This window comes from Pinus tabuliformis, chromosome 4_1 (genome assembly GCF_031772625.1).
Source record: "Pinus tabuliformis cultivar Carrire ecotype Pingquan chromosome 4_1, CPIR1, whole genome shotgun sequence".
Lineage (NCBI taxonomy): Eukaryota > Viridiplantae > Streptophyta > Pinopsida > Pinales > Pinaceae > Pinus > Pinus tabuliformis.
Genome location: NC_142303.1, coordinates 531,204,976 through 531,229,884, shown reverse-complemented (window position 1 = coordinate 531,229,884; position 24,909 = coordinate 531,204,976). Strand labels below are relative to the sequence as shown.

At 35.7% G+C, this 24,909-nt stretch overlaps 1 protein-coding gene across 1 annotated transcript; it reads right to left on the bottom strand.

Moving 5' to 3' along the window:
* Positions 1-4,079: 4,079 nt before the first annotated feature.
* On the bottom strand, positions 4,080-5,522 carry LOC149176926 (secreted RxLR effector protein 161-like). Its single transcript, XM_089421611.1, has 2 exons — positions 5,407-5,522; positions 4,080-4,485 (listed from the first exon to the last, which is right to left on the bottom strand). Exons 1-2 carry the CDS (start codon positions 5,520-5,522, stop codon positions 4,080-4,082), a joined length of 522 nt encoding a protein of 173 aa, XP_089277737.1.
* Between the last annotated feature and the right edge of the window lie 19,387 nt (positions 5,523-24,909).

Here is a 24,909-nt window from a genome sequence, read left to right as displayed (position 1 = left end):
AACAACAAGCTCCTTCTTGAACCAAACAGTCCTCTTTATTCACAATAAATCAAAGTTGTTGTTCTCCAAACAAGAAGCCCCTGTCTCCTATCCGGAGGGAATATTTATGCAACTGGAAATGACTCTCGGTCTTCCTTTTTGCCTTTTCGCCTTCCCTCTATCCTCTTTCATTATACAGATCAGAATATACAGATGAAGACAATCAGTGTCACTGCTGACACGTAGAGGGCGTTTCCTGTCACTGGAGTGCTTCATTTCCTAGGGAAATGAATGGTTGTTGATTAGAGGGGATGACTGTGTGTCATCTCTTCATGATGAAATTTGGGGCAATTTCGCTTTCAGAATACATACGCAACACCTGGAAATCTGACTGCCAACGCCTAAAGCCCAATCTTCAAATAAACATATTCGCATGGATAAACTCTTCGGATCTGCTCCTGCATCTTTTATTTGGAGTCATACTTGAAGCTTACGCATCCATTCTTCGGCCTTGCTTGCCTTCTCTCGATCCTCACCTGCAAAGATAGCCAACGTCAGTCACACTTATACAAATATGATAAAAATGCTTAAAAAACACAAATCTTGCCTTCATAAAGCATTTATAACATCAAGAGAAACAATCATGAAAGGATCAGCCCCTGGTCTTTAATCTAAGCATTGATTCGGTCTCGTAGGCGAAAATCCGATTTACATGAAAATCCTCGCAAAACATAGAGCTGAATTGAAAACCCAAACTTGGAAAACTATAGGCGGGAACCTATGCTTTATCGAGTCCGCCATATCGCATCACATCGTGCCATGTGCTTGGACTTAAAGCTATGCCAATTGTGCCTTTCGGTTGACCGGACCCGACATGCATATATGTCGTGGTTCATAATTCCTTTAGGTTCCCCGCATAAGGCTTCCCTTTGTAAAGCCTGGACTCTAGCGTATTATCGCAAATACAAGGGAAAACACAGAAAAACCTGTGGCCGACCGTAAGGCCGGACTTCAAATGTTATATAATCGGGCATATAATCATCGCCAAGTCCGGATATCACCCCTCCGCTAACTGCATAACCCCCAAGCTCTGCCGATTTCGATAAGCGATCGGGGTAGGCGGACCGAAATATATATAAATATAAATATAAATAGATATATATATATATATATATATATATATATATATATATATATATATATATATATATATATATATATATATATATATATATATATATATATATATATATATATATATATATATATATATCACACTTAATAGTCCTAGCGGGTCCGCAATGTATGATTTCCCTTTGAAAAGTCCCGACCTCAATGTTTTTCAAAAACACAAGAATATATGGGAAAACCTCGTGTCCGGCCATAAGGTCGGACTTGAAATTTTATGTGCTCTAGTCTATAATTATCGTCGAGCCCAGGTGGTAGCGGTATGTATTATATAAAAACCCCGGACCCCACTGATTGCGATATGTGATGGGGAAGCAGACTCGAAACCCACATATGTATTATGCTTGATAAAGTCGTCGCGTCTGATTATCGCATTCGGCTTATGTATGGGTTCCAGACCAAAAAGGTATATGAAACATGGTTAATAACGCCATCGAGTCCGGATTATAGTGGTGCGCCCTATATATAAAAGCTCGGGACCCTGCCGATAGCGATATGCGATGGGGCTCCGGACCCGAAATATATGCATTTGGGTTAATAAAACCGTCGGGTCTAGAAGCCATGTATGCATTGTGTTTTAGTGTTGATTGCGGTTAAGCGGAAAAAGGGTAAGTTGGGCATTTTTTGAGTATTTCTTTTATAAAGAGTTACAATGGAGATGAGGTGCGATAGAGGGTTTTGGAGGGTTAGGAAGGGTTACGATGGAGGAAATGAATGGAGGGTTGGGAAGGGCTAGAAATGAATCATATGGAAGATTTTTAAAGAGGGGGGCTCAACCATTAGGAATTGAAGGTTTGACTCAGCAACGAGTTAAAGTCTTTAGGCTAAAACAGATCATTCGGAGAGGTGAAAATCAACTTTTAGGGGACCCATTCAAAATTGCTGCCAAGGCAAGTTTTGATAGGGTGGTGGTTGTGGCCACAACAGACCCATACACCTTTAATTCTTTGTACTATGTTATCAGAGACACTTCATATTGCAATTTCACAGTGGTGCAGTGTTCTGATACTCCTCTGTAGTTGAGCTCCTTGAGAATTTTTGCTCCATGGGACCAAGGGATATCACTTGCAGCTCAACATTAAGGTGCTAAGGCGCTTTGCGCCTCCCAGGAGCCATTATACCTTTGTTAACTGCTATGCTCCCTTGGTTTTATGAACTCTCACGACCATGTGCCAACCCAATATCAAAATCCCCCTTTATCGAAACATTTCCAAACTTCAACTATTCTAGAGTTTTAACATCTTCAACCTCTGATATGCCAACCTCCAATATGACGTTAGCACTCCACGTGGTGACTCCTTAGAGGTGACAACTTGCCAACTGGTTCTGGCCCATTAGACTACCCAATAAGGTTAAATATGCCTACAACGTGTCCTGCCATACTACCATGTCATGCCGACGTCATACACCATTGTAGCTTATTTGAGCCAATCATATGCTGCCATGTGGCTTGCTAGAGGAGAGAAAAGAGGGCCCGTCAGCCTTTGGTTTTGCACTAAAATCCTTTGTTAATATACTTTTGGCATTCCTTAGCACTTATAAAGCCTTATCAACACTTATTGGATATCACAACTTTTAAAGGCACCTCATTTTAAGAAGTTATGATATTTCGATCCTCAATATGCCGATGTTCCAGTGTGTTAAGGCTCCAACCTCTGATGTGCCACTTGTGGAAATCCTTCGATGTTCCAATATCCAGATCTTTGATATGTCGATACTTCGATGTCCTAGACTTGCGATATGCCCAAGCATTGATATGTTGACCTCTACAATCTTGATCACCGATATGCCGATATATCGAACTCTAATATTCCGATGTGCCGATATGCTGACCTCCGATATCTATGATCCTTGAAATGTCGATGCACCGACACTATGAGCTCCAATATTCCGATTGCGTCGATATGCTAGACCTCTGACATTACGATCTACGATATTCCGATGCAATGATTATGTTGAACTCCGATATTCTGATGCGCCGATATCTTGAAATTTTAATATGCCAATATTTCTTCCTTCCTAAGGCTTCACAACCCTGAACATTAACACACCATATCTTTTGATCCAGGAGTCCAATTTTGGACTTCCACATACTGTTGGGAATCTTGTTCAGAGAACTTTCCAATGGAGAGGGTCTAATGTAGGCTTTGAGTCCTTCTACTACTTGGAAGATGATTGGAAACTTCTCTGCTCATTGACTCTTTAGAGAGTTGAAATCACACCCACCATGTGATCCTCTACATGAAGCCTGCAACTACCATAATAATCCTTCTAAGCCATGCATTTGTTGTAGCACACATTCTTTCTATTCTAGTTGACATCAGTGCCAACATTCATTCACAATACTATCACAACCACCATCAATTGTAGAACAATCTCCCTCTTTGGCATTGATGGAAACACCATAAGCTCTCCCTTAGGCTAGGCATGATCTACTTCAATGCCCTACTCCGATGCAAATCTTCTTCCCCTTTGACATTAGTGGCAAAGAACACTTCACGAGCACTCCCCCTAAACAATTGCAGCCTAAACTCCCATGAGTTCCACATGCTGAGTAGCTTCCACCACCTAACAAAATGAAGTCATTTGGAGGGAGGAGTCATAAATCCTATCTGCTGTCTGAGATACTCAAATGTTTCTCTTGCCAGTGGCTTGGTAAATATATTTGTCAGTTACTCTTTAGTGGGTACATATTCAAGTCTGGCAGTGTTGGCTATAACCTCTTCCCTCAAGAAATGGAACTTGATAGGAATATGCTTAGTTTTTTAATGCATGATAGGGTTTTTGGAGATACTAATGGAACTTGTGTTGCCATGCATTATTGGAATGGGATCAGACAACTCTACTTGTATATCTTTCAAGGTTTGCTTCATCCATATAATCTGCATACAACAGGTAGCAGCAACAATATACTATTCTTCAGTAGTCAAAATAGAAATGGAAACATGTTTCTTGTTGACCCACAACACCAAGAATTTGCCCAAGAAGAAAGTTGCACCAGAAGTACTCTTCTTGTCATCAAGACATCCAGCCCAATCTGCATCCGTGGAGACTTTCAACTTGAAATCTTCACTTTTAGCATACCATAGTCCATACTCTGTTTCACCTTGAAGATATTTGAAGATCCTCTTGACAGCAACAACATGACTTTCGCATGGAAAAGCCTGAAATTTGGCCACAATCCCCATTACTTGCATGATGTTTGGCCTTGATGTTTTAAGATACAGTAAGCTTCTTATCATTGACTTGTATTCAATTTGATTTACTGGCAGCGTTCCATCTTTTTTTCCCGATTTGCATCCTATAGTCATGGGCATGCTGAAAAGTTTTCAATATTCCATTCCAAATTTATGCAAAGTTTCCTTGAGATATTTGGATTGGGATATAAACACTCCTTGTGGAGACTGAGTAAATTGCAGACCTAGAAATAAGGAAAGTTATCCAATAATGGACATTTCAAACATTTTGTGCATACATTTTGCAAATTGATGCCCCAACTGTTTCATATCGCTGCGAAATATTATATCATCCACATACACAACTACTATTAGTAGATGGTTGCCTTTATATTTTACATAAAGGTTATTGTCAACTGTGCCTTTCTTAAACCCTTGTTGTTGAAGATACCTATCCAACCTTTCATACCAAGCTTTGGGGTTATGTTTTAACCCATACAGGGCCTTCTTCGATTTGCATGCGAGCCCTTCATCGAAGGAGAGTAGAAATATTTTTGGCTACTCAATGTAAACTTCTTCATCTAAACCTCCGTTGAGAAAGGAAGACTTCACATCCATATGATATACCTTGATATTTGTATGGATGGAAAGAGCAAGAAAGAATCTTGTAGCTTCTAGTTAAGCTACTTGTGCAAAGGTTTCTTCGAAATCTACCCCTTCTATTTGGGCATACCCTTTGTAGACCAATTGAGCTTTGTTCCCGATTACTTGACCCCACTCATTTATTTTGATCTTCAAAACCCATTTGGTTCCAATAAATTTTTTCTCTCTCGACCTTGGAGCAAGCTCCCATGTATCATTCTTTTCAATCTGGTCAAGTTCTCCATTCATAGCTTTCACCCAAAACTTATCTTCACTTTCTTGACAGAGGTTCTTGGGTTCTATATGTGATAATAGAGCCAGATTCACTTAACTTGTATTGCCAACAAGTTTTCTTCTGGTTTGGACACCACGTCTTTGATCTCCAAGAGTCTAACTCTCAGGATGTTCCTTCTGTACATACCTGGAGGGTGTCTTTGGCCTTGAAGTCGTGCCTGCTTCATCATCTTCACTATCTGAATCCGTTTCTTCTAGATCCATGGACCTCAAATACGAACTTTCTTCATCATGTGAGTTCATATTTCTTTTACACGATTCAGGTTGTGAACCTACCTCATCTATTATTAACTCGATGCAATCCTCAATCTTCCTTGTTTGCTTGTTGTAACACTTATATCATTTTCTTCGAATAGAGTACTCGAGCAATATCCCTTCATCAACACATGAATCAAACTTCCCAGGGTTCTTTTCATTCCTTTTAATGAAGCACTTGCTTCCAAACACCTTGAGGTGTTTAACTGATGTAGGTCTTCCCTTCCATAACTCATAGGGAGTTTTATCACTATTAGGCCTGAGTTGAGTTATGTTTGACAAATATACTGTTGCCTAGGCTGCTTCTCCCCAGAATTTGTGAGACACTCCTACTTCATCCAACATTGCTCTTACCGTTTCCTGGATTGATTTGGTCTTTCCCTCTACTACCCCATTTTGCTGAGGAGATCTAGCCACTGTGTACTACCTCCTGATACTGTGCTCTTGACATAATTCCTCAAGTTCACTTGAGGTGTACTCTCCCCCTCTGTTTTATCTAAAGCATTTTATATTTAAGTCTTTCTCCTTTTCTACTTGAGCTTTAAACTTCTTGAAATGCTTGAACACTTCTAATTTTTCTTTTAAGAAGACAATCCAAGTGGCCCTGGTGAAATCATCAATGTGAAACATGAAATACCTCTCTCCTTTTGAGGTTCTTGATTTGGTTGGGCCATAAATGTCTGTGTGGAGCTACAGAGGTCTGGATGAGGAGAACTCTTTCGATTTAAAATCATTCCTAGTCTGCTTTCCAAACTAACGTGACTTGTAGATTGTGTTATCAGGCTTTGACAGTCTTGGTAATCATCTCATTGCTCCCATCTTGCTTACTTTTATCAAACTATCAAAATTCGTATGCCCAAGCCTCTTGTGCCACAACTGTGCTTCACTTTTTTTGCTTAAATTGTGGTTAACCTTGGAATCGTCAAACACATATGCATTATTGTGGGTTCTGATTTCCTTTCCCACCAGTTTTCCATTCTTTATGTTGCGGATCTCATAGTATTTAGATTGAAAGGTCACATCATAGCCATTATCACACATTTGGTTAAAACTGAGCATATTGTGCTTGAGACCTTCTACATATAACACATTTTGTGCTTAATTTTTTTATAAGGACTAACTACACCTTTACCCTTGATTCTTGTTGGAGCAATGTTTCCAAAGGTGACATTTCTACTCTATCCTTTTCTTTAAGTAACAAAAAAATTTCTTTTGTCCCCATTCATATGTTTGGAGAAACCACTATTCACATACCATTTCTTTTCTTGATTATGAGCTGATAAGGCAAGTCCACACCACATGCCTCTTTTAGTCTTTCATTTATAGCTCTCATTATCCTTCTGTATATCTGATTGTCTAACATATTGGGACTTAGATAGGTGTTCAAACCTGCATTTTCACTCACTAGATTTGTGTCCAAAATTATTACATTTGAAGCATTCTACTTCACTTAGTAAGGGCGAGAAGACATTCTGATTTCTGAGAGAGGAATTTTGAGACTTAGAAATTCGATGTGTATTATATCTATGATTTTTATCTTTTTCAACTTTGATCCTTATACAATCAATGGCTTTATGTCCAAAGATATGACACCTATAGTAGTGACCATAAAACAAATAAGCATGCCTATTGTTAGAAGCATTATGAGATTGTGCAGGAAAGTACCATGGTCATCTGACTGATTGGTTCATTCTCCATTGATGATCTCCTCTTTGTCCAACTGCTCTTTTGTCTCATTAATCATTTCATGATGATTCTTCCAATGGATCTGTGGTTCTTCAAATCCTGCAGACTTGAACTTTATCTTCCCAATACAATATTCTTATGTCTTAGAGTATCCCAGACCGGTTTTGATTCTTGAAGGCCTTATACTATTCAGGATCTGATCTAGTCTCCTTGTCCCTTCAGTAAATTTTTCATTTATACCCTTCTTGGTATTTGTTTTCTCAAGATCATTTATCAGAGAGAAAACCTCTACTTCAAGACTTGCACAATTTTCTTCCCATTCTTGAATCATGTCTTCAAGAACCTCCTTTTTCATTTTTCCTCCTCCAACTCAACTTTCAAAGATAGAATATCATCTTTGCATATCTGTGAGATCATTTCCTTTTTCAACTTGAGCAGGTCCTATTTCAACTACTTGTTCTCCTCTTCCAATCTCTCACAGTTTCCTTGGTTTTCATTTAGTAGAAGGACTAGATTTTCCTTGCTCTTGATAGCTTCTTCAATCTTTTATTTTTGATAGGAAAAATCCTCGTGATCAGAGTTATACATACATTCCTCTACACGTTGTAACTATTCCTTCAGTTGCTTATTCTTCTTCCTTGTTTTCTTTAATTCGTCGAGGGCACTGATGATTTCCCCTTCAAGGTATCCTAGTCCTTCTCATTTTTCCTCTTGAGAGTCCATAATACCTTGCTTCTTGGATTTTGTTTCAAAGGCCATAAGAAGATACTTATCTGACTCATTCTTTGATGAGTATTCATAGTCTCACTCTCGTGCTGATCTATCCTCTTTGGAGTAGAACCCCTTCTTCTTATAGGGATTTTTCTTCTGATGTATCTGAGACTTGTTTCAAAATTTCAAATCCTCTTCCCTTTTAGCATTTTCTTTATAAGGGAAATTGGAAGAGAAATTTCCAACTCTTCCACAGTCAAAACACTTAAAGGACAATTTCTCTTTGTATTTTCCTAATCCATGCTTCAGTTTTCTAACTCCTGATCAAATTCACAGCTGGAGCAATCTTGATGATCTTTGTTCTCCTTTCCCTTTTTGGATACTTTGAATGTCACTTCCTTCAGTTCAAAATTTTCTATTACTACTCTCATCTCATATGTTGTGAGAGTACCATGCAACTGATCCATCTTAAGATCCTTTAAATTATCCATTTCCTCAATAGTTGAGATTTTGGCATTAAATCTCATGGGTAAAGATCTTAATACTTTCTGAATGATCATCTCTTCCTTGAATTCTTCACCGAGTCCTCTAATAATATTAGTGACTTCATCAACTCTGAGGAAGTATTCTGCCATGCTTTCATTCTCATCCATTCTCAAGCTTTCAAACCTCATTTTGAAAGTTTGAAGTTTCACTTGCTTGACTTTGTCATCTCCTTCATGACTCTAGTTAAGTTTTACCCACACTTCCTTAGCAGACATACAATGCATAACTTTTACAAGTACTAATTGACTAAGACCAACGATAATATCATTCTTTTCTTTACCATTGCTCACATATAATTTTTTTCCATCTACATCAGTGGGGGGAATATCAGGGACATTGTAGTCTACTAGTACTGAAGTCCAAACATCTACTCCTAGGGACATAAGATACACTTCCATTCTCACTTTCAAAAAAACATAGTTGGTCCCATCAAAGGCTGTTATTCTACTTGAGTAAGCTTCTTGAATCTCTTGCCTAGGCATAATTCCTTATAGATCTACCTTCCAATGCCTAAATTGTTTGTTGAAGGAACTTGGATTTGATACCAATTACTAATAAGGAATTTCTCAGAGGGGAAGGGGGGGATGGGCGTGAATCAGTAAATAAGAAATTGTTTTTCTTTTTATTATTATGCTTACAGTCCCTTCTTATATTATTTAACTTGTGAGAGAATTCATTCAAAAAACATTGAACCAACAATATTTCAGACACACATATTCAAACAACAATCACATGAGAAGCACACATCTGACACGGTGTTTTTCACATGAAAACCTAGAGGGAAAAAACACCAATTTGTTGTTTGTTTATGATGTAAATTATGCACCCACTTAATTACATCTGTTTTTTTGTGAGCACACACTCACAGGAGGCACCGACCCTTTTTGGTTAGCAAGCACCAACTTGCCAAGATGCACCAACCTAGCCTTTGGTTAGTAGGCACCAACTTTCCAAGAGGCACAAACCTCTTCAATATTAAGGCACCAACCTGCCCTTGCCATTGCTCTACTATTTCATACAATTGTCAAACCAATCATACAAGTGAAATACTATTGCATACAATCATACAAGTAAAATACCAATAAATGGTTGTTTGCAGATTCAAATTCCGCACTTTTCCTTATGTGCTCACTTGCAGCAGATCTCCTCTTGCTGCTCATAACAACACTTCCTCTGCACTCTACCTTCACTGTCAAGGGCTCTTCACTGAATTCTCTTCAGTACTACCCTTGCAATTCTTCTCACTACTCTTGCTAATATATTAGACAGAGTCCTCTCAGGCGCTTCAACCTCTCTATCATGATGCGCTTCACTCACAACACAACACTCACACACATTTTCTCAACCCCCCCATCTTCTCTGTTGTCGATGATGTTTTTTGTTCCAATGAAGCACTCTGCACAAGGCAGTATTTCCTATCTGTCCTTTAGCTGCCCAACGGTTCTTAGGCATGGCTCCCCTTGCCTCTCCTACATCTTCTGGTGGTTTCTTGTCACAGTACTCAAAATAGAGATGGACCTTGCATTTCTCCATAGTCTGACTATGTAGGGCTCCCATGCTGAGAAATTAATTATCATATGACCTACAAACTTCTTTGAGAGTCCCAATCTCATTTATCACTCCACAGATCTTTGACAAATCACAGAGGTGACCACTCTATTCTCGTTTGATATAGCCATTCATGCACATGAAGCAGTCTGCAGGTTTATTCCCTTTCAATCTACCAACTCCTATGTTCATGCATTCAGTTTCGAAGCTGCCGACCCATATGCCTTTAATTATATGTATTATATTTTCAGAGACACTTCATATCGCAACTTCACAATGGTGCATTGTTTCGATACTCCTCTACCACTGAGCTCCTTGAGAATTTCTACTCCATGGGACTAAGGGCTTTGACTTGCAGCTCATCATTAAGGTGTTAAGGTTCTTTGCTCCTATCGAGGGCCATTCTTCCTTTGTTAATTGCTTTGCATCCTTGGTTTTCTGAACTCTCATGACCAAGTGTCAGCCCAATATCAGAAGCCCCCTTTATCAAAAATTTTCCAAACTCCAATTGTTCTAGAGTTCTGACATTTTCAACCTTTGATATTTCGACCTCTGATATGACATCATCACTCTATGTGGTGATTCCTTAGAGGTGACATGTGTCACCCGGTTCTAGCCCATTAGACTACCTAATAAGGTTAAATATGACTACCATGTGTCTTTCCATACTACCACGTCATGTTGATGTCAGATGTCTCTATGACTTATCAAAGCCAATCATATGATGTCATGTGTCCTGCTAGAGGAGAGAGAAGAGGGCCCATCAACCTTTGGTTTTGCATCAAAATCCTTTGTTAGTCTTATTTTGGCATTCCTTAGCACTTATAAAGGCTTATTTTCACTTATCGGATATCGCAACTTTTAAAGGCTCCTCACTTTAAGAAGTTTAGATATTTTGATCCCCGATATGACGTTGTTCCGATGTGTTAAGGCTCCAACCTACGATGTACCACTTGCGCCAATATTCCAATGTTTTGGTATCCATATCTCCGATATGCCAATACTCTGATGTGCTAGACTTTTGATATGACTAAGCACCGATATGTTGACCTCTGACATGTTGTTCTTTGATTATGATGATGCGCCAATATGCCGACCTCCAATATTCCAATGCGTTGATAAGCTAACCTCCAACATCTGCAATCCTCGATATGTCGATGTGTCGATACGCTGACCTCCGATATACTCATTATGTCGATATGCTAGACCTTCGACATTCTGATCTATGATATGTCAATATGCTGATTATGCTGACCTCCGATATTCAGATGCATCGATATCCTAGACTTCTGATATGCTGATATTTCTTCCTTCCTAAGGCTTCACAATCTTGAACTTCAACATACCATATCTTTTGATCCAGGAGTCAATTTGTGGACTTTTTCATATCATTGGAAATCTTGTTTAGAGAAATTTCCAATGGAGCGGGTATGATGTAGGCTTTGATTCCTTCTGCTTCTTAGAAGATGACTACAAACTTCTCTGCTCGTTGACTCTTTGGACAACTCAGATCACACCCACCATGATGATCCTCTACATCAAGCCTGTAGCTACCATAGGAACCCTTCTGAGCCATGCATTTTTTGTAGCACGCATTCTTGTGAGTCTGGTTGACAGCAATGCCAACATTCATGCACAATACTAGCACAGCCATCATCAATTGTCCAAAAAAAAAATTTTTACAAGAAAACTTGTAGAAAGTAACAGTTGGATTCGCAAGGAGTATCCAACACAAAACTTATAAGTTTTAGAGGGAGTCCTTCAATAAATAATCATGCAAGGTTTTTAATAGAAACTCTAGGTATGTATAAATTTTTGCATCAAAAGGATATGATCATTCTTCATTTAAAACTTGCTTTACATTACTAACATCTTTATGTCTAGGATTTTGAATCATAAAGATTCCTTTTGGGGTGATTATTCATTAGATTGAATCTACCCTTACTATATTATATCTTGTCATTTGATCATCCTTGTGAAACCCTAACCTCTAGGGTTCACAATAAAACCCTAGCCTCTTGATGCTAAGGGTATGTCAATGTTAATAATGAAACCCTAGTTTACTTATGGATTGTTGATAAATTCTAGAACATATTATGAAATCCTATTCTTTTGAAGTATAGGGTTTTGATGATGTAGTGGTAAAAAATTCCTAGTCCTTTAGGGTTTTTTGTTCATGTCTAAGTTGTATAATGAAACCCTGGATTTTTAGGGTTTGGTGAATTAGGGTTTATGAACAACACCCTTGTAATAGTTATAGTAAGATCCTAGGAATGAAAACCTAGGTGTATATTCCTCTGTATGATCGAAACCCTATCCCAGTCAAAATTTATATCTAATTTTGGAATTTGATGTTTGCATCTAGGGTTTACATCATAAAAAGTAATTTGATACAAGGAAATAACAATGAAACCCTAGAAATGAAATGTTGGTATGCTAACTTAATTATTTTGGTTTTGAAGTCTAGGGTTTGTAACAAAACCCTCGTAGAGATTGATATTCTAGGGCATGATAATGACACCCTAGAAGTATATTGTTTTTTTATCATTAATATGATTTGGTTTTGATGACAAATTCTAGGATTTGCAACAAACCCTAGTATAAATTGACGTGTCTAAGAGCATATTGTTGAAACATTAGATGTATAGTACTATGATTGGATTGATATCTTGATTGAATTGTTGATATCTAAAGCTTTATGTCTTGGAAACAGAGTCTAGGGTTTGTGAAAAAACCCTATCAAGTTGTTGACGTCTATAATATAAAAAGAAGTAACCCTTGTTGACTATGAACTTAACTCAGTTTAGGTATTTGATGTCTAAAGCTTGAATATTTTGATGCTTCCATTGTAATGACATTATTTTGATATAGTTAAATTCATGCTTCTATATATTTGTATTTGGTTGTACTTATTATTAAAGTTTTGTAGGTACGTAATCTTCAAGATGTTGAAGATGTTGAGCATGATAAAGGAAGCTACAAGGATGATGATGATCAATATAACCTTGATGCCATGAGAAAGTATGAATTCGTGAAAGGTTGAAGCTTCTCTTATGTTATAAAATAAGGAAGTTGTTTATCTCCCTGAGTCAAGAGGGAGCTTGGATAGAAGAAAAGATACATGTCCCTAGTTGAGACGGAGGACATATTATGATAGTCATAATGAATACCTTGAAAAAAGAATGAAACTGAACAATGAATGAAAGAACTACAAATGGATTTTCAAACAAAATATTTGAGAAGTAATGAGGTTGTATTTGGTGCTATTGAAGAAGTGAAAGAATAAATATTTCGACCAGTTTTACTTGGATAAATTGATGATGATATAAGTAACATCAGAATGATTGAGGACCCTAAAGGTTTGTGATTACTTGAAGGCTTATTACTAATTGGGGTTTTTATTATGTAGGATCTCTCAGTAAAAAGGTTAAAAGTTTGAAGAATGCTTGGATTGGTATAGATATATATATATATATATATATATATATATATATATATATATATATATATATATAGATATATATATGATTAGGAGAAATAAATCATCTTATGGCAATAAGATGCTTGGGAGGACATCTAGCCGTCTTATGTGTTGATATCTAGATCCCGAAGTAGGGAGGGTGGCATTGGTCATGGAGCTCCAACCTTAGATATGCACCCACATCCCAGGGTTGGTGTTATATATTAAAAGCCTGATAATACCTAGAGTGGATAAAGCTCGAGTACACCTTAGTCATGGCACCTAATTAGAGTACCCTGGACAGGTATCTATTCTGTAGCACTGTGTGTGCTAGAACTCTTCATAGTTCATATCATTTTGAGATCTTCCATATACCTTTATGTAATTATGAATACCTCACTAGTTAAGTGGGAGTGTTGAAGAATGGAATTGGTGTCAGTCTTCATAATTTTATTTTACGAAAAGAAAGAAAAATAAATTTTGTTGTAAAATAAATTGACTTATTAAAGAGTGGGTTTCATTCTTGGGTAAATGATTTTTAGGTCAAAACCTCCATTAAAGGATTCTAGGTTTTATCATGAGTCAATAGAGTCATTGTCATTTTTAGTAGACCCTTCTTGGTCTTTTATATCATGTCAAAATAATGATTTTTGAGTCAAAAGAGTTATTCATTTCCACACCAATTCGGCCCTGACCTCATGAAGTTAACTTGAAGTAGGGCTATTCAACCCAAGTAGAAAGGATATATATCAAGGCAACTCGGCTGAGTTGAAACACACACTTAGCAAGTTTGATGTACAAGAAAAATAGGTAGAAAAGAAGATAAAAGTTGTTGGATAAGGAAGAAAGAAGTTGGGAATACAAAGATCGAGTTTTTGGGCATCTCTATCTCACACGTGTGAAGCTGTTGGACTATGAAATTTCTGAATCTACTGCAGGTCCAAAATTTTGAAGTTGGGGGCCAAAAATTCGTAGTTAGGGGGTCAAAGTTTTGGATTAAAACTACAATTGAGAAGCTGACACTTGGAGACTTTGGCAGGGATCATCTATTGGAAGGAAGGGTTGACTTGGTGATTGGAGGAGGTCTTTTTCTAAGTCAAAAAGGGCCTTCGATTGTGTCATCTTGATTTAAATTTAGTAGTGGAAGAGTTGGACTAGGTTTTCCCCTTGGAGGGATTTGTCCTTGGCTAAGTGCCTACATCTTGTGTCCCTTGTTGTGATCTTCATTGTTTGGAATTTTTCTTGATGAATGGAACATAATAAATTGAAAGAAGAATTAACAAAAAGAAAAAGGTAATGACAAGAAAATGTCAAAGTCTAAGAGAAATCTACCAAAATATTCTAATCCATATGATGCCCTAGATTTCTCAACACTTGGGGTATTCAAATACCACCAAAGCATATCTTCTTTATGATGAGGTAAATAAGATGTTTATATTTTCTAAGGATGGTTTTTTCTTGAATCTTTGAAGGCTGACAATTTTGTTGAGTGATTTCTTGATTTTTTTGATAGGTTCAGTCATGCAAAAACTTATCATGAATTTGGTAATGTGATTCTACATCTTGAACAGGGGATCCCTATCTTGGATCAATATATGGAATCTCCTTCTGAAGCATTATCTTCCCATCATGAATTTACGACCACTCCTTCAAATTAGGAAGACCCTTTAAGTGATGTGATTGAGAGGATTTGAAGGATAAATATTTAGCTCCCCCATCTCAATCAACATAGCAACTTGGACCATCTCAAAAATTTCCCCTAAAATGGCTCACTAAAACACTTGAAAGTGTTTACCCTGATGAGGTCGGAAAGATAAGAACTAGAAGTTCCACTATACAAAATGGAGATGATGTAGATGATTTTTATTATGTTGATAATATGGATGTTTCATATGATTGTGAATTGAATTTATCTACTAATTCTAACCAACTTCCCTTAAATAATTTTCTTCTCATGATGAGTGGAAAGAAACAATGAAGAATGAGTATGATGCTCCCATAAAGAATGGAATTTTGTAGCTGGTGGACCCTCCATTTGGATCCAAACCAATTGGTTGCATGTGGGTTTATAAGAACAAATATAAATTAGATGACTCACATGAAGAGCACAAAGAAAGGCTCATGGAAAAAGGATTTTCATATAAATAAGGTGGAAATTATGAAGATACCTTTCCCGCGTAGAAAAATTGGCCACCATTCGGACTCTATTTTCCTTGGAAACTCAGAATGGATGGAAATTCCATTAGATGGATGTGAATATTGTTTCTTGAATGGAGACTTGAAATAAAATGTCTTGATATCTCAACCAGAAGGATTTGTTGTGAAGGGACAAAAACATAAAGTATGTAAACTTATCAATTCCTTATATCGACTAAAATAAGCACAACAATCCTAGTATGGAAAATTAAATGAGCATCCTTTGAAATTAAATTTCAAACACTTTAATCTTGATGATGAAAATTTATTTGTCAATAAAGTTTGAAAAATTGTTGTCTATCTTGTAGTATATGTAGATGATTTGTTCATGATAGGGAACAATGAAAAACTACATTGCATCCATAAAGAAAGAGTTAAAGAAATGATTTGAGATGACATATTAGGGACACCTTCACTACTACTTAGGCATTGAAGTGACCCAACATCCAAGATATATATTCCTATCTCAAAAGAAGTACATGGAGAATTTTTGAACAAGTTTGGCATGTTTGAATGTAATCCTTTGTCCACTCCAATGGAACAAAATATAAAGCTCACATCTAAATAAGGAAATGAATTCAAGGATGCAACTAAGTATAGATAGCTTGTGGGAAGTATTATCTACCTAACAACTACAAGACTGAACATTTCATTTTCTATTGGAATTCTTTCCAGGTTTATGCAAAACTCTTGTGAAGGATATTGGTTTGTTGCAAAAAGAGTTCTAAAGTACTTGGAAGGAGCTCAAGGCTTTGGACTCAAATATTCACAAGTGGATAACTTCAGCTTGATTGGATATTTTAATTCATAATTTCATGGAGATCAGGATAATGGAGTGTCTACTTTAGGCTATGTTATGAATCTTGGATCAATATTTGTCTTTTGGATGTCAAGAAAACAATATCGTTCCAACAGATTCCACAACATAAACATAATATGTGGTAGTTGGAAAAGAAACCAAGGAGATTGTGCGGCTCAAGAAAATTCCTAAAAACTTGTAGGAGAAACAAGTGAACTCTACTCCCCTTCTCATTAACAACATTTCTGCAATTATGTCTCCCAATAATCCCAAAATCCATGATCGAATTAAACATATCAACCCAAAGTATCATTTGATTATAAATCATGTAGAGGCTAAGACTATAATCATGTTTACAATAATGGAAATGCATGATTTGGGATTCATCCCTTGGCCTGACATACACTAAGCAGACATAGTATTAGAATCATCAAATATTGTCTTGTACATTGTATATGTTCTAAAAGGAGGTTTCCCCTTTGAAGAGGATTGAAATTACTGGTTTCTTATCATTTTTAAGGCATAGGGTTCATAACAGTGGCCAACTTTTGCAACCCATTCCACTACCTTCGCCAAGAGCTCTAAATGTGTAATTATATGCCTCTGATCAAGCAACTATTGTTCTGCCTAGGATATTTCTTCTTGGAATGGTTGGGGCATGAGCTCTCGACACCCATAGTATGAGCTCTCAACATGCATCTAAGCCCATGAAATGCCTCACTCTTACTAATAGGTTGCACCATGTCTAGCCATGGCCCTTTCATGAGGCATAATGACTTGTGGATCAAGAGACTAGATGAAGATGTCATCCAAAGACCACCTTGAGTTTTTGACACTCGGTGGAGTCGTCCAAGGGGGTGAAATAATTGTGAGGATCCTAACATCGATAAGATGTGAAGCCACCGAAGAAATGGAATGGAGGGGAATTTTTTAGCAACAAAGAAGGGTTAGAAGGAACTGTAATAGTGAATCTTGCGAGGGGAGCGAAGGAAACAACTTGGCTAAGGTAGCCTAGACTATGTGAGCCCCACAAGGAAACCATAATATTTTTAGATGAGCCCAAGGAGAAGCAGGTGGAGAGAAAATACTTTGAATCATTCACCATCTAGGGAGTAATTACAAGGTAGTGCAGTTCTTAAGGATAACAAATTTCTCCTAGTCCCAAATTAATAAGATGGAATTGCACCACTTATAGAGTTGCATAATAATTCATCATTTGTAGGATGGTAACTTTGAATGGAGTGCCAACGACCCACTTCCAATTAAGCCTTAAACTAGTGAGAAATTATAGATTGACTTGCTCATTCCATAACCTAGTACAATTCATCATAATTCCCAAATATTTGCTTATACTTCCTACAAGGCTCAATATTAACTGAACCTTGTAGAAATTAACTATCACCATCACAGAGTAATAAATTCTCATGCTAGAACGTGCCATAGACATGAAAAGGGTGTTAATGACACAAGGAGGGTATGATGATTTGCTGCAATCACTGGTGGGATGGTGACAACGTGCCTCTCCACTTGAACCTTCATAGACACCCGATCTGGGAAACCCTAAATTATATGTTTAGACCCTTAATGTCCAATCAAAATACATACAAAATTCTTTGTTTGTCTCATACTGTATCATAAAAATACACAATGAAAATCCATGGGCAATGTTTTTTTCATCTTAAACCATGTCATGTTAATGTATAATCAAAATCACTGCACAATTTTCTATGTTTCTTATAGTATTCCATGTAAAAGGAAAGGTTAATTAATTAGCTTCATTTAAATTTATTTTCTAATTCCCCTACAAAGCCTTTTCTTATCCTTAGGATTCTACAAGGTCATGGGTTCAGATCCGTTGACCTGTTCCATTGTTAGCACTAAACTTTTTTGGGTCAGCAATGGCTTGCCATCCTATTGGATCTCTCAGCCCCAATTAAGTTTTGATGTTAAAAATAATTCCATTTTATTCATTATGCCTAGAGAAGCAAGGTACTCTAGCTAGTGGAAAGATCTCTAAAGTTTTGTTAGTCACAAAATATTGATTACTATATTTTTTTATATTGCTCTGAGCCCACATCAAAGTTTCAAAGGATGGGTATTTCTACACCGTCAAAATTACTTAGAGATTTCTCTTATCTCCTCCTCATTCTTTAAATGCAGATTTTAATGCTAGCACAAGTTCCATCACTTTACAACCTACAAGTACACTACACAATTTTAAATTTTTCATTACAAAAAATTTACATTTTTTAAAATTTAAAATTACCCAAGATTAACATGGTTTTGTTCCTCCTAAATTAACACATATAAATGGTCTCAAATTTCATTTTGTATGTTATTGTGCACAAAGAAATGGGCTAGATTTAGAGTCACTTACTTCTTAACCGTTTTGAAATTATAGTTCACGGCTCGAAGGATTCTTCTTATATTTTTATGTTTCTTCTAGTATGTTTGATTTCATAAAATTAAATCTTTCAAAGGAATTTGACTACTAATATAGCACACAAAAAATCCTTCTCCTATATATATTATTTAAAGTAGATAAACCATCTTAGTTACACAATATCTCAACCATACACTAATATGGGAGCTAAATTCAATTAACTAACTGTCTTGTTTTATGGTGATGAATATCACATAATAAGCACAATACAAGTAGGAGTTAATATTTCCAACATCCTCCCTTAATGAGTACTTGACTTTGATCTATGATCTCTTTCTAGATGAATCTTCATAAACATCTTTAACCATTTTGAAATCTCATAACTTGAGCTCTCCATCACAACTATCCATTCTGAGTTATATGTATACTTGATCCCTTGAAGATACACTATAAATTCACTTTTTGAAATGATTTAACTTATAATCATTTTATTAATGTACTTCCATTGGCCGAAATAGATGGCCTACCATTGCATTTGCTATTTATCTTTAGGACAATAGTCTAGATAATGAATGTACTAAGAGTCAATGTTACAACATGACCTCTTTATCTATATTCATCATCATTTATTTAATACATGTCACAAGAACATAAAGATCATAAATTTGAACCCATTGTAGACACAACTAGTGGCAATGTTCTTGCGACACCATGTTCACCAAAACACACAAGCTCTAAGGCCAAGCACCCTATACGGCTCAAATAATACACAATTCGTTGAAATATTATAACTGCATAATATAAATACACATGATTTTAATATTTATGGAATGAGGTAACTTTGAATGTTGCATTTCAAATAACATGAAATTGCAACTAACGTTTTGCAAAATAAATGAACACCCGCAAATCACCAAGTTATAAATACTCACTTGAATATTCTTCCCTTTAGTTGCTTCTATAATTTCTTTCCTATTATGCCTTCCAAAAATGGTGTAGAAGATGCAAATTATGTTTCAAGACGCATATTTTCACATTGAGATACCAAGAGTTACATTCATTCTAGAGAGTGGAAACTCACAACATATGATCTTTGATAACTTAAAAGGAGTAGATGTTGTATTTCACATTGCAAATTTTTGGTGTGCAATGGAGATTAACACTCTTCTTATGGTTGACACAATCATTCTAGCCATCCAAACAACATGTAGTTCTCATTATATTGAGGTGCTAGAATTTTAGGTTTCCTTTTCCGATCTTCCTTCCAATGATTTTAAATATCTCCTTTGCTTATTGCCTCCACATGAACAATTAGTATACCCCACCCATTAGAAGGATGAAGGAGAACGCGGCTTCATTGAGCCGTTGTGAACAAGATCCTACCCGACATGAGATAGGTTCTAAGCTCTTATTAGAGTACAATTATGGCAGTAAATCAGTGATATCCATGGGCTCAGGTTCTCGTGTGGGGATTTCATTACAGTAGAACAAGAAATTATGGTTTAAATCTTCAGCTAAGTGGTGCAATTCACTATTAATTTGTTATTTCCATTTAGAGTCAAGCTCCCCTCTGGCTTTATGGTCTGTCTTTCAACCTTTTCACTTAGAGTTGAGCGTCTATTGGCTCTTTATTTGCTTTCTTTTGTTGTTGAAATCCCGCTAGCTTCTTCTTGTTCCTCACTTCCTCCTAGACTTAACATATATTGGGCAATTAAGGTGAGGTCTGGGTCTCCTTCGATTGATTTTCTCTTGGATTGGCTCATCTAACCTCCTATGCCTCTGTAGCCTAGCCCCGCATTTACTCCCTGTCTCCTTGGTCACATTTTGAACCTTCCGCTCCCCCTACTTCCCTCTTAGCTTTACCCTTCCCCATCTGAGTTTCGACCCTAGTATTTGCTTACTATAAATCATACCAAGATAGTGAGTGAGGTCTAGAAGGGGAGCGGTTTACTATCATGAGATGGGCTCTTGAGCTGAGTTGCATGCAGAGGCATCGACAAGGCATTATAAAAATCATACCCCGTCTCAAATTAAAGAGAAAATAACCAAGGTGGAAAGGGGAATAAAAATGGAATGTCAATGTTTATTGGATGTGGAAATGGAAAGTGATTTCACTTACTAGATTCTAAATGTTGTTCACACAAGGACAAGAGTCAATTAATGTATGTACACGAAAGATATGTACTCACACAAGAAAGTCCTTCTACATAGAAATGAAGCTTAAGAAGAAATCTTACTTATGTTAGACAAGCTACAACTCACAGCTAAAGGACTAGATCAAAGTATTCAAAGGATTGAAGGCCACCTAGGCCTCCCTCTAGATCTAGGTTACTCACCAAGGAGTAGCAAAGAGCCCATCACTTTCAAAGGATCAAACTCTCTTATGACAAGTCAATGTATTTTGTTCACTCTTAGTTGTTGCTTACTTTTATCTTTGGTTTTCTAGTATTTTGGATATGTTAGCTCAAGCAGGCTACAAGCCTCATAGTATCTATGTTGTAATTTTGAACTCTTAAAAAAATATGAATTTTTGGATGCTAAAAAAACTCTAGTTTCCCTAGTGGCAAACCAAGGAAACCATCTTGTATATCTCATTTTGTCTCTAATGAAATGAACCACTTTTACTTATTACACAAACTTCTACAACAAATTAATCTCATAGTTTTTCTCACATATTTCTAAGCCTTCATGTGAGAAAAATACACCCAAAAATATCAACTGTAATACCAACTTAAAAATATATATAACACACAAAATTATTGTTCTATATATATTAATAAATCAATAATATTAATACATCCATATTAGCTTAAAATAAATAACCCACCTTAGTTACGCAATCCATTTAATTAAAAATAATATCTCAATCATACACTAACATAAAATCTAAATTTAATTAATTAACTATCATATCCTACTCTTGTGAATATCAAACAATAAACACATAACAAATAAAAGTTAATATTTCCAATATTAACATGGTTTTGTTGCCTCTAAAATAACACTTAGTAATGGTCTCAACTTTGATTTTATATACTATTTTGCACAAAGAAATGGGCCAGATTTAAATTAGCTTACCTCTTAACTCGTTAAAAATTATAGTTCATGGTTTTAAGGATTCTTCTTAAATTTCTCTATTTCTTTTAATATATCTAATTTTATAATATTAAGATTCTTCTTAGATTTCTTTGTTTCTTCTGGTATGCCTAATTTCATAACATTTAATGTTTCAAAAGAAATTGACCACAAAGCCATCTCGTCGTCAAGTCCTATTCACCCATGAAAAACAAAGGACTTACAAACTTATTCTCTGATTGATCTTTTTAAAGAAATCCACTTGAAATATATGGAGCCTAGGCTTTTTAACCGAAAACGATTCTCGCTTTATTAAACGTCGCCCTAAACTATTTTGAAATATATGGAGCTTTGGATTCTTTATTTTGTAACGGAAAACGATGCTCACTTTATTAATGGACTACCTGAATTTACTAATCTCTTGGTCAAAAACAATTACCTTGCGATCTAAAAGGTAAAAACCAAACTGCACGTAGCTCTCTCGTTTGTGGTTTCATTCACTGCAAGAAGACGGCCAATTCTCACAATTACCGCACTATGTAAGAATTTTCTCAAGACTAAAAGAACCTATAGCCTTCGGAATTAATGCACTCTCTTTTTTCTTTTATAAAATCACGAATTCAAAAAAAAATGTCATATCATTAGTGCTTTTGTCGGTATGTGACATTATTATAAATATATTTGATGTGTATTTTATTAATTATTAATACATTAATTAGGTTTTAAATATATTAAATGTTATATATGTGCCAAGATGTTACAGATGTGCTAATTTGGTCGGAAGGAAAGTTAATATTCACCGTTGTTTCTTTCATCGAATTTTACATTTGAATTTAAATATTGAAGGCTTATTTATATTGAAAAGTGTATATTTTAGTTACTAAGATTCTATAAGAATCTGTGAAATATAAAAATATTTATATATTTTTTTTTATATAATTTTTTTTTTTATATATTTTATTTTAATGATTGAATTGAAATATATATATATTTTATTTATAAATATTTTAATATATATATATATATATATATATATAAATTTAACAAGTTAGGTAGGTTATTTAAATATTTATGTTAGATGTGAGGTTTATATTTTATTTTTTTATACCTAGGATGATTGAATGTGGGTTTTTTTTTATTTTTCTTTATTTCTAGAGTAATTATATATATTATTTTTTTTATATTTATGCATATTTGTTTTTTTCAGTATGTATAGAGATTTATCTTGAAGGTATAGTGATCGTATATAAGTAATTATTGAGTTGATCACTTGTTGATAGAATCTCACTTTCTCACTAGGCTCTTGCCACAACTTCCCTTTTGTCCTTTTTTAGCCTGTTATTAAAAGGTCAATTGGTTTATTAATTTTTTTTTTTCATTTTTTCATTTTCTAACCCATTTCATCCTAGCATCAACCTTATCTTGAAATACAATCTTTATTTGCAAAAGTAATGTGTTTATATTTGTTTTGATAATGTATGTAATAAGTTACATAAAGATAGCATAATTGTTTTTATTGTCACAATGTGGTAAGTGATTTTTGCCTTAACTCCTAGTTCTTTGGCTATAAACATTTTAAAAACTCTTACAAGTTTCTTTCAGGAATTTTTGGGGAGGCTGAGAGCTCAAACATGACAACGACAAAAAATCATTGTTTCTAGTAATGCTTTGAAGAGAAACAATTTCAATTTACAATATAAAATCATTGTTCCTGCTAATGTTTTGAAGAGAAACAATTTCAATTTCCAACTCCACAAGTGAAACTTTCTATATTTATTTTACATAGAATAGAGGACCTTCATTCAACTATTACCGGTTTTCCCATACACCAATTATAATTAGAACTACAATCAAAGTCAACACCAAGATACTTGTAAGAAAGAATTGTCTCCAATTTTTCACCATATGGCTATATCCTTATACCATGTTAGTTATCATCGAAGTATATTTAAAAGCTATTTATTTGCTTTGCTAGTAGCATTTGTATAAATTCTCACTGTAGATCAACTAACTCTGATAATGCAATATACTAAAGCAAAATACTTAATCTACTTCTACGAACAAACTTGGGGAAGCTTAATCGATTTTGAGCAAGATCAAATAGAACACATATAACAGAGAAGAAGAAATCATACACATGAAACACAGAAGAATACTCTGGGGAAAGCCTCAGCTAAAAACCCCACTATCTGTATTATCATACAAGTGGAAATATCTCAGGATTACACAAAGCTTTAGCTCACAAGCTATCCAGCTCTCAGTACAATCCCTCACTGCTGCTCATAGATAGAATAGACAACACATATGTCTTCCTTCAGTCCTCCAAGCCTCCTATTTCCTTGCACAGTTTCTCTTGGGTCCTCAAGCTGCCACCTGTGTGTAATTACCTCACACACTGCTCACTAACCTCTGAAATAACTGCACAATCCTGAAGGAGATAATTCTTTCTGCATGGATGAGTTTCCTTTATAGGAAAATTCCTCCAACTGATAGTACACTGTCCCTTCCTTTAATCTCAACTGGGTCTCTGTCTGAACTGACATGCATGAGTTATTTATGAGAGAATCTTCAGTTATATGGAGAACATTAATTGCATGCATGCATGCATTAACTAACTGAACTCACAATTAGTTCCTCCAACTGTTTGGAACTAATTTAACTGGACTTAATTCAGTTAACTGAGCTAACTCAAATACAACTCATCCTTATCTCCTTAATTAAGGGATAACTTCCTTAATCAAAGGGATAATTGTTGCATGTCTTCACATAGACTTCATGTTTGATTTTCTCCAACTAATTAACTCAGGATGAATTAATTAATTATTTTACAAACAACTGCTGAGCTCAAATTCGAATTTTAATTCAGGGACTAACTAAAATTGGAATCTATCCCGAAATGTTATTTATAGCAATGCTATTTTTAGCATTTCTATTTTTGGATATTTCCAACAGAGTTGGAGTATATCCTGAA

Coding starts and splice junctions, on each gene's coding strand:
- LOC149176926 (XM_089421611.1), bottom strand. CDS start 5,522: ATGAACTCACATGATGAAGAAAGTTCGTATTTGAGGTCCATGGATCTA. Junction 4,486..5,406: donor AGGCCAAAGACACCCTCCAG/GTATGTACAGAA, acceptor AAAACTTTTCAG/CATGCCCATGACTATAGGAT.